This window comes from Notolabrus celidotus, chromosome 23, assembly GCF_009762535.1.
Source record: "Notolabrus celidotus isolate fNotCel1 chromosome 23, fNotCel1.pri, whole genome shotgun sequence".
Lineage (NCBI taxonomy): Eukaryota > Metazoa > Chordata > Actinopteri > Labriformes > Labridae > Notolabrus > Notolabrus celidotus.
Window position 1 is genome coordinate 5,869,646 of NC_048294.1, and position 17,016 is coordinate 5,886,661.

At 39.8% G+C, this 17,016-nt stretch overlaps 1 protein-coding gene across 4 annotated transcripts in view; it reads left to right on the top strand.

The window, feature by feature from the left end:
• The window catches only part of LOC117807669 (solute carrier family 12 member 6-like), a 41,987-nt gene that overhangs the window by 3,637 nt on the left and 21,334 nt on the right, over positions 1 to 17,016 (top strand). For 2 of the 4 annotated variants that reach the window (XM_034677020.1, XM_034677023.1), the window contains exons 2-6: positions 625 to 1,356; positions 10,108 to 10,202; positions 10,805 to 10,933; positions 15,167 to 15,313; positions 15,402 to 15,456. In XM_034677020.1, coding sequence (XP_034532911.1) covers positions 1,146 to 1,356; positions 10,108 to 10,202; positions 10,805 to 10,933; positions 15,167 to 15,313; positions 15,402 to 15,456 — 637 coding nt within the window. In that variant the 5' untranslated portion in view covers positions 625 to 1,145. The remainder of the gene's footprint in view (positions 1 to 624; positions 1,357 to 10,107; positions 10,203 to 10,804; positions 10,934 to 15,166; positions 15,314 to 15,401; positions 15,457 to 17,016) is intronic. The other 2 variants (XM_034677019.1, XM_034677022.1) reach the window with 1 other exon arrangement.

Here is a 17,016-nt window from a genome sequence, read left to right on the forward strand (position 1 = left end):
TCAGCATTTCCAATATGGCGACCGCTGACGATCGGCTTCAGAAACAAATGGGCGACACCACTGAGATTACGTCCAACTAAGGCTACAGTTTAGCATTCGTCAGTGTAACATTCGTGAGGTTTTTTAGGGTGGAATTTCTCAGCTGGAATGTCAAATCTTCATCAAAAGAAAATCAGTATGTTCATTTTATTTACAAGAAAAAGTCGTGTACATTATTAGCACATTTTATGCAAACTACGCCCCCAGTGCTGCTGGAACAATGATGTACTGAGACACTTTACATTATCGAAAGTTACGTTAACCGATTATCTGAGCAGTGGAATATACAGATACAGATATAGACTCGTATCGGCCCCGATAATATCAGAACATAATATATCTGTCAGGCCTGCTACGTGGAGGGTAATGTGAGTAGTAGTGTCACATTCCTGCGTTTGATTCCTCAGAGCTTGAAGCCTCATGACATGTTTTTAAAAAGTGTTGAATTTCGTTCATTTTGGCTCTGAAAGCTAATCTCTGCTTCCTGTTTCTCTCTCCCATCTTCTCCCTCTCTGCACCGCCCGCCTTGTCCCCTCTCCCCGCCATCCCCCACCCTGTTTGTGACCACCGATGGTTTGCTATCAGCAGAAAGACCTTTTTATCTCTCAGGCGCATGTCGGACCAATTTTTAGTCGTTTACTTTGAGAGAGACGAGTTTAGAGAGCTGTGCGACTGTTATTCTCAGCCATAGGAATCAAGACGGAGTGTGGGAGAACGGATCAACTATTTCAGTGCAGCTCGAAGGAAAGAAGGGGAACGTTTAGCTTAAAGGGACATCCTCAACCCTGTGTTCGTGCTACTACTCCTCTCTCAGTTGTAACTCATGAATCAGCTTTGTTTCCAGCAGAATCGTTAGGATTATTTGAGATTATGTCTCCTCAGAGCTGAGAGGGAGAGAAGAAGTAGTAGACAGTTTTCCTTCACATGCTTATAGTGGCAGCCGGCCTCTTTGCTCAAATGGAGAATTCTTGCAGTAAAAGAAAGAATCACAGAGGCCATCATTACCTTAGCATCACCTGAGAGGTAGACTAGCACAGCTTAGGTCAGCCCCCCCCCACAAAAACACCCCGCCCTTCACTTCGACGTTTTCCCCCAAGTGAGCTGCCATGGCATCAGTCCGCTTCACGGTGACGCCCACCAAGGCGGAGGACCTCCCGGGGCTGTCCGACACGTCGCCTGACATCAGCTCGCGCTCGGGTGCCCGCGTGCAGTTCGGCTCCAGGGAGAGCGTCAATCGAAGTGACCCGCTCAGCGAGGCAACGGGAGGAGGCGGAGGAGACGGGGCCGACACGCCTGAACACAGCAGCATAGAGCAAGGTGAGCTACACACACGCACACGCACACACACACACACACACACACACACACACACACACAGAGTCACATAAAATTAATGTGCTGTCACAGAAGTTTGAAGGTAAACATGGCATGATGTTACATGTTTAAAATGTGCTCCATGAAGCGTCCCACAAAGGGACTCACTCACTGAGAACCAGATCACACACACCTTGTATGCATAACAACCTGGCACTGTGCTTAAGCCCATTACTGACAGTTTAATCCACATGTTTGAGACGTGTCAGCAGGCCAATCCTCCTCCATGTCACTAAGGAGAATTCACTTCAACCACTGACTTAAACCTCCTCATAGAAAGCATGGAAGTTAAGAAGAAATGTTCTATAAACAGCCACAAGACTTATCATTCAGAAGTTCTCATCACATTCAATATCAAGATGATAATATTCATACTTTGTGTTTCATTTATAGTTAATGAACAAGATCTGTAAGCTACAGCAAAATAAATGTATTCCAATAAAATCTATTGTGAACATAAGACTCCAGCAGTGCTCACAAGGCCTTTACAGTCAGTTATATTAATATGGAAATCCAAACATTAAATTCTTCAAGGTTGAAACCTGAGACAAGAAAGCAAAAAAAAAAAAAACTCTTTGTCTTGCAGACCACAGCAAAAGCCACACTCTGATGACTTTTGAAGTTATGAATTTTGTGTTAATGAATTAATAATAACATTGGAGGGAGCTAAATGTATGCAGCACTTCAGTCCAAGACATATTTCACTAAGGGGTGATTAAGTGTATCGTATCTTATCGTATCATATCACACCATATTGAAACACAACATACTGTACCCGTATAACACCAAACTGTACTGTATGGGATTGCACCTAATTGAATCCTTTCGTGGTGTATCATATTGTATCTTATTCATATAGGATTGTATCCCCATCATAATGTATTATACTATAGCATAACCTCATATTGAATCATATTGTGTCGTAACATGACCTAACGTTACGTAATAATGTTATGTAATAATGTAACATATTGTCATAACATAACAAAAAACAATAATAAGTAACATAATAACATAACGTAATAGCATAACATAAGGTAACATAATAAAGTAACGTTATAATGTAACGTAATAGGTTACATAACGTAATAACATAAGATAGTAACGTAACACAATAATGTAAGTTGATAACGTAACATAATAACAACTTGATCCCGCAACGTAAAAAGGTTACGTTATGTAATAAGTAATGTAGTAATATTAAAAGGTAACGTAGTATAAGACCATAACATAAAAACATAACGTAATAATGTAACTTAATAATGTAACATATTAACATAATGTATTAACATAATAATGTATTAAGGTTATAACATAATGTAATAGGTTACATAACGCAATAACACAAGTTAATAACATAACATAATAATGTAACCTAATAAAATAATGTAATGTTATTATTTTATGTTATGTGACATAATAATGTCACATAATAACATAAATTAATAACATAATAATGTTTTAAGGTTATAACATAATGTGGTAGTGTTACATAACATAATAACATAGCCTAATAAAGTGATGTAATGTAATAACGTTATAACGCTGTAGCGTAATGTTACATAATAACATAATGTAATAACATAATGTAATAATGCAACGTAATGTAATAAGGTTACATAACATAATAAAGTAACGTGATAATGTTACACCACGTTACGTAAGATACAGTTCAAATTTTTTTCTAGAATAATTCGGCCAACTTTCTAAACTCACAAGCTGTTGAGATGCTCGCTTGAGAATCATCACACTTCTTTTTTGTTTTCTTCCTCATTAAGTAATTTTGTGATGCTTTTATATACACCTATAGCTACACAGCAAATAAATGATGCTTATCACTCATTCTGTAAACCTTTTATACAGCTAATTTACCCAAATGCAATCTCACAACAGAGACCAGGGCTGAAGCTCCACGAGGGACAGAAACCTTAATGTCTTTGTGGTTCTCAAGGGATAAAACATTCAGAAACTTCTAGGACATTTCTTGGTTTCAGTGATGTCAGAGGGCCTGCTGTTATCGAAGGCACATGGTTTCCAATTTTCTGACATGAACTCAGGTTACCTCAGCTTTAAGTATGTGAAACACACAGACACTCACAGTCACATTAACACACATGAAGTTATTCATTAGTTACAGTTTAACGACGGACATCTTCACACCACCTCTGTGAAATCAGTGCGTTCTGCTTTGTTTCAGCACAGGCTGAACTCTGTCACGGCACGCAGACTCTGACCGATCAGTGGAGGGTTTCATCGCGATCTGTGATCTTTAGGTGGTTTAAAAGTAGTGAACATGTCTCAAGATGAACAGTGTGAACTTGACTTAAAGCTGCAGGAAGCTACATGAGCAACAGGTTACATGATGAGCCCTCAGCACACACACAGAACAATAAGAGGACTTTAATATAAGCCTGTAGTGATGGTGTAAGTTTCACTTCCCCTCAGCCCACCTTCAGAGCAGATATCCAGATTCACTTCTTTACTTAATGTGAGCAGACAGCAGCAACCTTTTCATGTGGACCACGAGGTCCAGTTTGACATGAAGAGGAGGAAAAATGGTCTCCCTCAGAGCGCTGTGACTGTGCAGACGGCGTGTGGAAACGCTGCTCTGATTGATGTGCTCAAAGCGGAGGGCGGGGTTATAACCGTGGAGAGATGTAACTGCATTAACAGCTCTGAGCCACTTAAGCGGTTGCATAGTAGTAAGGACGCCCCACGTTGTTTAATAAGCCTCCACAAATAGAAATGGAGACGCTTAATCCCATTGAGCTTCGATCCAGCTCGTGCGATGCCAGCTCTCAGAGAAACGCAGAGGGAGACGGGACTGTGCCGCGGGCGTCACAGACGCCACGCTGACACGAGAACAAAGCTGTGAAAGTGGGCGAGACGAGATCCTGAGAGGTGATGAAGTGGAGGATATTTTCAGAAAGGTCAAATGCTCGGTGATCCACCGATGAAGTCTGCAGCTGTCCAAGCAGACTCACACGCTCACATCTGGCTGCAGGAGTTTTCTGCTTCACCGGTTGCTCACACACACACATTCCCTCTCATGATGCGGCATCACTCTCATGTGGTGTAATCTGTCTCAGGTGGAGGACTTCTCTACCAGAACACACTCCTGTAACTCTGAGTATCAACACCTGAAAACAGTGACTGAGGCAATGCTGAAACTACTGTTTGATGAAGGTTCAACTGAGATATTCATAATGATAATAATAATCTTTATTTATAAGCACTTTTCAAAACAGGGTTACAAAGTGGTTTGCAAATAAGAACAAAATTAAAAGACAATAAAAGAGAAATGTGAGGAAGACAAATAAAAGGAAATAAAAAAATGATGGAAGAATAAAAACAAAATCAAAAAAGTATATTCAAATGATCAAAAGAATCAGAAATATTAAATATACAATTATGAAAAATGTTAAATAATAATAATATTAAAATGAATAAAAAAAGAGTAGTACAATAAATGTGAAAAATGTTGAAAATATTAAAATATCCCCTAAAAATTCAGAAATATTAAATATTAAAATGTTAAATGTTAAAAATACTAAGAATATTGATAAATGATACATTTTTTTTTAGAAATATTAAATATAGAAACGCTAAAAACATTTATAATATTACAAATAGTAGAATGATAAAAAAATCTGAAACATTAAAAATGTTAAAAATATTAAAATGATCCAAAAACAATCAGAAATATTAAATATTAATAATGTTAAATGTTAAACATTTTAAAATTATTACAAATACTAAAATGATCAAAAGATCAGAAACATTAAATATTAAAAATGTTAAATTTGTTCAAAATAATATTATAAAATTCTGCTAGTGATGCTGCCTGAAAAATTATAAAAACCTCTTGATCAAAACACGCTCAGGTGATGTCTCCTTTGAAAACACATTCATAAAAATGTGTTTTTTAAAAGAGGAGAAAGACATTGCAAATCTAATCTTGACAAGCAGAGCCTTGTCTGAGGACCTCAGGGTGCGACCTGGCACATATGGGGTGAGGAGATCAGATATGTACTGGGGTGCAAGTCTAGAGCGTCTTTAAAAGTCAACAATAAAATCTTAAAATCAATTTTAAAATGTATCAGGAGTCAATGGAGGGGAGATAAAACAGTGTGATGTAGTCTCTCTTTTTAGTTTTAGTGAGGAGTCAGGCTGCTGGACATCCTCCTCCAGATCGTGGTTTATGGACAGATTGGAAACTTAAGACGTGAGATCTTAGAGTTGAGGGAGGCAGATTCTGTTTTTAGTGGTTGATAGAAAGCCAAAGATTGCTGACCTGTGTGTTGTTCCTTATTTATAATAATAATAATAACTTTATTTATATCTCACCTTTAAAAAACAGTGGTATACAAAGTGCTTGACAGACAGTGGGGCATACATAAGAACAACGCACTATGTTGTTGTTTTCTTACTCGCGCCTGGTTGTGATGTAGCACAGCCATCAGACAGTGGTTGTAGGGCATCTGAGAGCAGCTGGCTGTTTGCCATTAAATAACAAAAGACGTCCTTAATGAGTCCAACATGAGACGTCCAACATGAGAAAGTGAAAGTGCCAGTTGCCGGTGAAACAGGTGTGGCTCTGTGAGATTCAGAACTGGATAAAAAATGCACAAACTTCTGGAGCACCGAAGAGTTCTTGGAGGAAGTTCTCCCAAAAAATAAAGAAACATTTGGTGAAGTAAATAAGCAAATATCAGATAAAGTAAAGCACTTCTTAAAAATAGAGTGTGACATTTCTATTGCACAACCACAAAGGATCAAAGCTCTACGTCACATCCTTACAGCGTGCACATTTTAACAGTGCACCATCTCTTCAGTATGTAACAGATGAGAAGTTCTACTCTAAGGCGTGTGGGAGGAAGTTGGTCCGGTCAGACGGCATGAAAAGCGCCTCTGTGTTGACATCCAATTCCGTCATCGTCTCTCTGCTCCTGTTTGTTCTCATGCTGTGACCTCAGCACACCTCCAGATCCTAACCTGACCAACAGGTCTGGTGTCAAACAAAGATCCCATTCATGTGAACTTAAATATGTGTGCATGCACTTTTTCACCATCCAAAGAATGCAGGTTTTTTTTATGTTTCTTCTTGAAGGCATTCGAAGAGCATGTTGGACAGAGTTCAGACTATAAATATGCTGTGAAGAATCCTCCAATCACGTGTGTGTGAGAAACATTCGACCCGTTCCTGATTAGTTTACTGGTTCACTTCATTCTCTGAGTATCAACAGACGAGTGCGTGTCACACTCACTATCTCTGTCAGAATAGAGAAGTGAGAGCAGGAAGGGAAGTCGCCACCCACCAGACAAATGCTGCTTTTTATTTATCTAGATATTATCTCTGCTGTTTGTTGTTTGAAAGTGAAAGACTGAAAGCTGATGATGCATTTTTTGGGATCTACAGACAGCTGTGCCTCAAAGCATTCTGTCTTCATGGGAAGAGTTTAAAGGCAAGGTTTCAGTCTGAAGGGTTTTATTAGAGTATCAACACAGATTTCAGTGTTATTATTACAGTTCGGCTGACAGCTGATTCAGACATCAATCTTTTACCGCTGTTGCTTGTTCAGTCTTTGATTTTCTTATCAGAGCTACTTCTTGGAGTGAGCGCAGATTCAGTGGTACAAATTTACAAAAAGAGCTGAAATTATAAACTCTTTTAAATGAAAAAATAACCGCTTCAAAAGCTTTTTTAGCAGCTTTCATGACTACAAACACAGTTAGAAGCTAGTTTCCAGAACTTCGACCGATCAATGAAAAACATATTTTTGGGCAACATGATAATTGTTTAGTTAAATTGAATTAAATTAAATTAAATTAAAAGGGCAAAAAAATATAAGAAAAGTAGTAAAAAACAAAAAACTACAATATAATGATATGGGTGGCAATTGCGGTGCTATTCCCGCTGTGCTAAGCTATGCTAAGCTACGCTATGCCAAGCTACGCTATGCCAAGCTACACTAAGCTATACTAAGCTAAGTTAAACTATGCCAAGATAAACACATGTACTCGATTGTACCTAATTAATTGCCAAGGGGGAAATTCAATTTTGATTTGAATTGAATAGAAATGAATCTACACTATGCTATGCTAAGCTAAGCTAAGCTAAACTTTGCTAGGATAAACACATGTACTTTATTAACATGTACTTCATTGTACTTAATTAATCACCTGGGGAAAATCAATTTTAATTTTAATGTAAATTAATCTACACTATGCTATGCTATGCTACATTAAGCGATGCCAAGCTAGCTAAACTATGCTAGGATAAACACATGTACTTTATTGGGCTTAATCAATTGCCATGGGGAAATTCAATTTTGATTTGAATTGAATTGAAATTAATCTATGTAATGTTAAGCTAAGCTTAACTATGCTACGATAAACACATGTACTTTATTAACATGTATTTTATTGTACTTAATTAATCGCCATGGGGGAAATTCAATTTTGGGTTGAATTGAATCTACGCTACGTATGCAACACCACGTATGCAACACTACGGATGCAACGCTACAAATGAAATGCTAGGCAACACGATGCAATGCTATACTATTCTTTACTATGCTATGCTATGCTATGCTGCGCTACACTACCTGATACATTTTTTTAAGTTACGTTTTTGGGGCTGTTAAGCTTAATAATTTGAGAGGACAGGACAGTGAACAGAGCAGGAAACCCAGTGAGAGAGTGGGTGAGTGACGTGCAGGAAAGGAGCCACATGCTAGAATCAGTCGGTCCTCCTATAAGGGCGAGCGATTTAACCACAAGGCTAATCCTGCTCCAAGATACCTGATACCTTCAATAATGGAAATCCCACCACAACACAGGGACTCTGGGGTATTAGATAAACCGCAACACAATCATTTAATTACACACCTCAACATCTGATAACTGAAGAATAGAAGTGCAGGATTAGCGTCATTCACCCCTGATAATTACCGTTACTTTGACTCTTTCTACTGTGGAAGTAAGACAGGAAATACAATTTGAATCAGCAGAGATTAGTTAGTGTTGCATCTAGATTATTTTCTTGATCAAAGTTTTCTCTTGTATCAATGAGGTCACCATATTCAGAGTGTGTTAAAACATAGTCCTAGACTTATTAGATGTATTGTTTGAGTTGTGTGTGTCAGGCCACGTCTAAATGTCCTTATGTAAAGCATGACGCTGCACACGAGCGGTAGCTGCTGTTTGCGTGCGTGTGGCTGAGCAGGGAGGGAAGTGATGCTGCTGACTCAGGTGCTGCTGATGCAAGGCTCTCTGCTGACTGAGGCGGAACACGACCGACCACATGGTGGCCGTTGCATCAAATCTTGTGTGTGTGTTTGTGTTTGTGTATGTGTGTGTGGTAGGGACAAGTTGGAACAGAGTGTAACCGGACCCCAGCTAAGCTATGACGGGGACAGAGGTGAAAATTGTGATCTATTTTACTGCACAGGTTCACCCAGCAGGGTTTGAGTCTTCAGTTTCCTGTAGCAGTTTTCTCTTTGGCATTTACTGGATGTTAAGAGTCTGAGTGGTTCGGGTCAGGGTAAGGATTTGGGTGAGGTGATAGATTGCGAGAAAGTCCAAAGGTTAGGTTTAGGGATGAAGTCCACTGACAAACACCAAGGGTTAGGTTTTTCAAATTTGGAAACTTTCCATGGGAATAAACCAGGAATTTACTAAATTGAAGGTTGGCTCTTAATAGAGAACTTAAATATAGTTGGGGAAAATATATTTCAGCATAATCCTGACTAAAACAACCAGATTTCATGCAAGTACAGTTGAATATCTATGCTATTCCTCAATCACATGCACAGAGCACACTGCTTACTGCAGGGCTGTTGAGACCACATCCCCTACATGCACTGTGCATTCCTCCATCACATGCACACATGACTTCTAGAATCCTGCAGAGGCTAGGCTTGAGAATCTTGAGGGAAGATGCTTTTTTATTTGCATGTTGAATGGGACCTTTTTGGAGGGAGAGCGGCTCTTTTCATTTAACATTTTGAATGGAACTTTCTTGGGATTGCATTTTTGTTAATTTTTGAATACGTTGGGTCGGGGGGGGATGAGTTATATTTAACTCAATGTTCATGTTTTTGTTCTTCAATGGAAGAATTGATTGTTCAATAAAATATTTAACACTTGATAAAGTTCTAGTTACAAATAAATCTGTTTTAATTTTATTATTTTGGATGGATGTCTGCTTATAAGAAAACAAATATTTATGCTTTGATATGATACTTTTCCAGTTAATTCCCATAAATAACCTTTAATTCCCATAAATTCACAGTTAATTTCCATACATTCCAAGTTAATTCCCATAAATACCCAGTTAATTCCCATAAATCCCATAAATTCCCATTAATTCCCATAAATTCCCAGTTAATTCCCATAAATCCCATAAATACCCAGTTAATTCCCATAAATACCCTTTAATTCCCATAAATTCCCAGTTAATTCCCATATATTCCCATTAATTCCCATAATTCCCATGGTCCCCTTTGCGACCCTAGTTAGGGTTAGGCATGAAATCCCCTGACAAATACCAAGGGTTAGGGTTAGGCAGTCACACAACTGTCCCCCCTTGTGTTTTACAGAATGTGGTGACTCCACAAAGTGATGGCGGCTTTTAACAGGTTAAAAGATCCAAACAAGGTGACTTATTCTGTCCTCTGTCTTTGTGTTCAGGTGATGGAAACTCCAAAATCTCCAGCGTGTACATCAACAACACCCACGGGATGGACGATGACGACTTCTACGACCGAAACTTGGCCTTATTCGAGGTTTGGAAACGTTGAATTTTTCCTGCATTGCTTCTCTTTTAGACTCACTCAATGTTCTTTATACTTATATCAGAGTTAAAAACTTCACAGGGGCTCACTCCTCTTGTTTTAGTGGTTAAAAACAGAACCTCCACATGGCGGCTGTTTATTTGCCAAAGAGTCTCAAGCCAAAAATAAAGCAGCGTTTGGCGGGTTTGTGCAGATAATTTTAGTTTTTATAGATTTGAAGTTTCCTGGAAACAGCTCTGTCCTCTGTGTCTCCAGCTTTGTAACAATCCTTTCAATACGCTTCTTTTCCTTCTTAATTGTTCTCTCTTTGACGTTTTTGTCTCCCTCTCATACTGTACTCTGTGATCTGCTTTCTCCTCTTCCTTTGTTTTTCTTTGCTACATTAATTCACCTCTTTTTCCCCTCCCTCCTCCCCCGTTGTGTCTCTCTACCCTGTCCTTGTCTTTGGCTCTTCTCCCCTCTGTTTACTCTCTAAACCCTCTTTCTTTTTCACTCCCGGGCTATCTGATTCCTTCCCTCGGCTCACCTCTATCCCCGCCACCTCCTCCACCATTGTCCTCTTGTGTTACCTCTCTCTTCTTTTCATGCCACAGGAGGAGATGGACACTCGGCCAAAGGTGTCCTCTCTGCTCAATCGCCTGGCGAACTACACCAACCTGACACAGGGGGCGAAGGAACACGAGGAGGCCGAGAGCATCGGGGAGAAGAAGAAAGCAGGAAAGGTACAACAGACTCTGTGTCCCATCAGCCTTTTTTTTTTTTTTAAATCTCAGACTTTCAAAGAGAAAGAAACTCTCTGCACAACTAAAACAGGTGCATCCATATTGTCATGGGAAGCAGTTTGCAGCCTGTTCAAAGCAGAAGCACTCTTACTTTCTGTTTAAACACGACTCAGATCTGATTATATGACCTTAAATGTACTTTCTTTCCTTCAGTGTTCTCACACTGCAGCAATCACAGCCCCGATGACGATTACGGGTTCAGTTAGAGTTCAGATTCATAAAACCTTTATCGATCAAGAAGGGAAAGTTTGTTTTGCAGCTGATGCACACAGACTGTCACAACAACAACAACAACAACAATACAGTCAGACCTGATTAAAATCAGACTCAAAAATCACACGCAATACAAATGACGCAATACAAAGCACAATATCAGCAATATCTACAACACAGGCAGTTGAATCAGAGATCAGACATAATGAACTTTTGCAGAAGTGCAATTTGCAGATGTGCAAAAATTTGCAGAGGTGCAAAATTAGTGCAAGGAAAGCAATCTGAGAATAAATGAGATATGAGCCTTTTTCACACTTGCAGTCCTGAAAATGTCTGCGTATAGTCTGGTCCTGAAATCTTCCAAAATTGTTATTCAAAGTCCAAGCCTTAGTCCAAGACAGATTTCCCTCAGGGGTAAATAAGTGTGTTGCACGTGATATGACGTAATGCAACGTAATCTTAAAAGCCTAATGTAACATATCATGTCACATTGTATCATACCACATGTTGTAACATAATGAATCTTAACACATCATATCACGTCGCATCCCAACATAACGTAATGGACAGGAGGTAACATAATGTAACATAACCTAATGAAACGTAACATAATGTAACGTATGACATATCACGTATTGTATTGTATTGTATTGTATCACATTGAATCATATCACATTCCGACATGAAGTATTGTAACATAATGTAACATAAACTAATGTTATTCAATGTAAAGCAATTCAACGTAACCCAAGCTAACGTAAAGCACCCTTTACGTGACCCAACCTAATGTAATGCAACCTAGCATGACGTAACATAATGTAACGTGATCTAATGTGACATCACTAGAGCAACCTAACGTGAGGTAACCTAACGTGACATAACATAATATAACATAACCTAACATGATACTAGCGTAACCTAAGGTAACACAACCTAACGTAACGCAACCTAACCTGACGTAACCTAACGTGACGTAACCTAACATGGGGTAACATAATGTAACGTGATGTAATGTGACATAACTAGCGCAACCTAACGTGATTCAACGTAGCGCAATTCAACGTAACACAACCTAACGTGACATAACCTAACATGACGTAACCTAACGTGACGTAACCTAACGTTACGTAACCTAACGTGACGTGATGTAATGTGACATAACTAGCGCAACCTAACGTGACGTAACCTAACGTAACGCAAGCTAACATAACATAACCTAACGTGACGTAACCTAACCTGACGCAACCTAACGTGACGTAACCTAGAATGACGTAACATAATGTAACGTGATGTAATGTGACATAACTAGCGCAACCTAACGTGACGTAACCTAACGTAACGCAAGCTAACATAACATAACCTAACGTGACGTAACCTAACCTGACGCAACCTAACGTGACGTAACCTAGAATGACGTAACATAATGTAACGTGATCTAATGTGACATAACTAGCGCAACCTAACGTGACGTAACCAAATGTGACATAACATAATATAACTAACCTAGCGTAATATAACTAGCTTAACCTAACGTAACGCAACCTAACGTGATTCAACGTAACGCAATTCAAAGTAACACAAGCTAACGTAATGCAACCTAACCTGACGTAACCTAACCCGACGTAACCTAACGTGATGTAACCAAACGTGACATAACATAATATAGCGTAACCTAACGTGACATAACTAGTTTAACCTAACCTAACGTAAAATTTCATATCGTCTCCTAAAACATGGTTTGTCATCAAGTTTAAAAGTCTCATCACAGGGTTTAGTTTTATGAAGAGTGTAACAGAGTGTTAATCCTCACCACAATACTTCTGCAATAGATCAAATAATGTAACAGGATAAAAAAGAAAACCAGAAGAAGAGGAAATGATTTCGTTGATTATTATCCCCTCGACTGGAATTGAAAGGGATCGAAAGGGAAACTACAGAAGGATGTGACCCTGATCTGCACTGCATCTTGTCTGATAAGCAGCCGGCAGCTCGAGATAAGACAGTCTGCTGTCACGGTTCACAGTCTTTTATGATTTCCAACCCGGTCTGATTGCATGTTTGCAGGACCGGGCACATTCACCACAGACGGCTCGGGAAATCCAACCAAAACATTTGTAATCCTCCTTCTGGCCACACTGTGTGATCAGTATAAGCATTGACATAAGTCTGTGGTGAGCCACTCTGGTGCAGTGCAGTCATTCCCAACCAGAGTTTAGTACAATGGCCAAACAGAGGGAGGGAGGGAATGTGTAGCAGCTCAGCTAAACAAAAAACACAACAACTTCCAGAAACAGAAAGGAGCCAAAGATGATAAGATTGCTGTCCATTTGTCTAACTTGTTTTAGCAATAAACCACCAACTACAGAGGACAGACCGCCCCATTCTCCTCTTACACCAACTTGTAACACCATTTCACCATTCGTGATGTAAGAGTGTGAAATGAAGATCACAGTTTGAAGCAACAAATGGATTAAGTATTCCATCCTTCCTCTTTGTTGCGCTTCTACAAGTCCTTCTGAGAGATTCTGAGGAGATCCCAGGCCTCATGGGTCACACAGTTGAATCCATCCAGTAAGCTCTCCTCCCAGTTTAACCTCCAAAGAGGCAACCTGATCAAATGCTTGAACCACCTCAACTGGCTCCTTTCATGCAAAGAAAGAGCGGATCTACACCTTGTTCTCTGAGGCCTACTCTGGCCACCCCTTGTGGGAATGATGTGATCCTTTGGTCAAACCTCATGACCTAAGCTGAGGGTTGGAATGTAGATGCACCGGTAAATTTGGAAGCTTTGCCTTCAGGCTCAGCTCTGTTTTCACTATGATGGTCCAGTACAACGCCCACATGACTGCTGATGCTGCACCAACCGATTTACCCCCACTGTGAACAAGAACCTGAGAGACTTGGACTGAGGCAAAGACTCACCCTTCACCCAGAGGAGGCAATCCACAAGGGGGAGATTAACTACCTCAAAACTAAATGTAGACCCTGGTTCCTGCGGTTGAAAAGCACATAGTTCCTCAAAAATTCCCAGTTCCTGGCAGATTTAGTTAAGTTGCATGCCATATAGCGGATGGCCTGGGTTCGATTCCATCCTCCACCCAGAGGAGGCAATCCACTGTTTCAAACCTCAGACTTGTTCAGCATTGCAGGCCCTGCACCCCAATCAAAAAGTACTACCCCCTAAGAGAAGGCTTTTCAAGGGGGGATGAACTACCACAGAGCTAAATTCAGGCCCTGGTCCCTGCGGTCGAAAAGCATATAGTTCCTAAAAAAATACCCAGTTCCAGGCGCAGATTTAGCCTATTGGTTAAGTCTCACACTCATATATCAGGTGGCCCGGGTTCGATTACAGCCTGTGGCCCCCTTCCTGCATGTCATTCCTCCAATCTCTTTCGTTTGGGTCCCAAAAAAGGTCCCAAAAAGCATAACTTTGAAAAATGTATCAGGTAGCGTATCATCGGATATCGTAGTGTAGATGTCCCAGTTTCCTACATTATCTACTATCCACACCTCTATAAGTAAAGATGTAAAAGCCCCAAAAAATACAACTTTTTAAAAAAAGTTCCTAGTTCCTGAGGAAAGTTTCTGCGGTTGAAAAGCACCTTTTGACTCCCAAGTCTCGCTTATCTCAACTGTTCGTACACGGCTTCAACAAACTGTCCCACTGTCTGCTTGAGGTCCCCGCCTGAAGTAGGCTATAGAACAACATCATCATGATGTGGATCTATATTTGGAAAAGTTCATTAAAGTGACCAAAAGTTAAAAAAATATGAAAGGGGGCCGTCGGCCTAGCGGTTTAGTGTGCGCCTATTATACAGAGGCTATAGTTCGACTCCCGGCCTCGACCATTAGCTGCACGGGTCTTCCCTCACTCTCTGCTCCCCACATTTCCTGCCTGTTTTGTTTATGTGAGTTCCTGATAAACAATGACCCTTTTTTTTTTTGCTTGTCTCCCTCCAGTCCCCTCAGATGGGTACGTTCATGGGCGTCTACCTGCCGTGCCTCCAGAACATCTTCGGCGTCATCCTGTTCCTGAGGTTGACCTGGGTGGTGGGGACAGCTGGGGTGCTTCAGGCTCTCTGTATCGTCTTCATTTGCTGCTGCTGTGTGAGTATGAGAGTACTCAGCTTTGAAGACTTAAAACAACAAAAAACAACCACCCCTAAATGTTCTAAAAATCTGTTTCTGTTTTCAGACCATGCTGACTGCAATATCTATGAGTGCCATCGCTACGAACGGAGTCGTACCAGGTATTTCTTTCATCCTGTCCACACAGAGGATTTAACAGCTCTGATGGAAACCTCTAATGGTGCCATAGTCTAAACTCCAAGTTTCACATAATCATTGCTTTGATTCATTATACATCAGCTGTGGAGCACTTTAAGAAGTTAATACAAGTGTCCATCAAATTCCCAAACTTTAATGACTTTATTACATATCATCACTGTCGGGTAGAAACCTTGTAACTTAATATATTACCATTAATCAGTGCTATTGAACTTCTTTTATGTATTTCAGTAGACTTACAAACTTAGATTTACAACAGATGGAATTATTAAAATAAAAAAGATTATGGTTGAATCATATGCAGTGTTTCGTTATGTGAAAACATAGCTTACAGATACAAGGTTTCATTGATGATATGAGGAAATTAGTCAAGAGTACCCTACTGCAGGCAAGATGGCGCCGCCACAACATCCACACCGGAAGTCCATACCGGAAGTCCATACCGGAAGTTACAAAGCTAAAAACGTTGCAATAACACCCACACCGGAAGTTACAAAAATAAAAGCCTTGAAAAACAGGAACGTGAACGCAAAATAAAAGCCTTCAAAAACACGTAGGTTTACGCGTAATTCTATTAACTTTTTTGCACTTACATTTTAATCGTATCAGTATTATTGACTAGTTGATTGACTCCAAAAGTGTATAGGCTGTTGAGAATTCAAGTTACTTAGAAGCCTGCACGAATCACTAAGTTATAGTGTTAACGTCTCAGCCATGCACAGCCTTTTGTTCCGAGTGTGTGTTGAAATACTTAAAGCTGATTATGATGCTGCCGTGATGACATCTGCATATGCCTCTCTTGTTTTGTCTGGGTCATATGTTATTTTATGTTGTGTTAGCCTGACTGTACCTCAGTACAGTTTGCTGTAGTGTTTGTTCCAAATTACCTTGCATGCTGTCTGCCTATGTGATCACATGTATAGATTAATGAATGAATGAAATACAGATCCAGAGTAGATCCACAGTCACGAGAGAAGAGCAGAATGTTATCTATGGTGCAGGGGCGAGTGGAGGAGGAAAATGTAGAGGTGTGTGGTGACTGTTTCTTTTTTAACATAATTTGTAACACGTTACAATGACACAGTGACAGGGGTGTTCATTAACCACAAGAACAAACGGAGGGAATGGTTTCTCCTTCTATTTTGAGACATTAGATGGGCGTAAACACTCTGAGCTTGTCAAACAGTTTTATTCAGATTGAATGCTTTATGCATGTACACCAATGTCTTAACAAGATCACTTTATTTGGCGTCCATGAAAACATTGAAGTTGGAACCTTCAATTAGAATGACTAGACAAACTCCAAATCAACATAAAATATTAGGACTAAAATATTTCAACTTGAGGCACCACTGTCAGCCACTGATGATAGATGTACAGTACACAATCCTGGGGAGCCTCTGTTGTTTTTGTGGTGAATATAGATCTCTGTGTACAGCTTGAGTGTATTTTCCCTCTTACTTACAGTCTTTTCCTTCTCATCCCCTCCCCCCACACACACTAACACTCTACATTATTCTGTT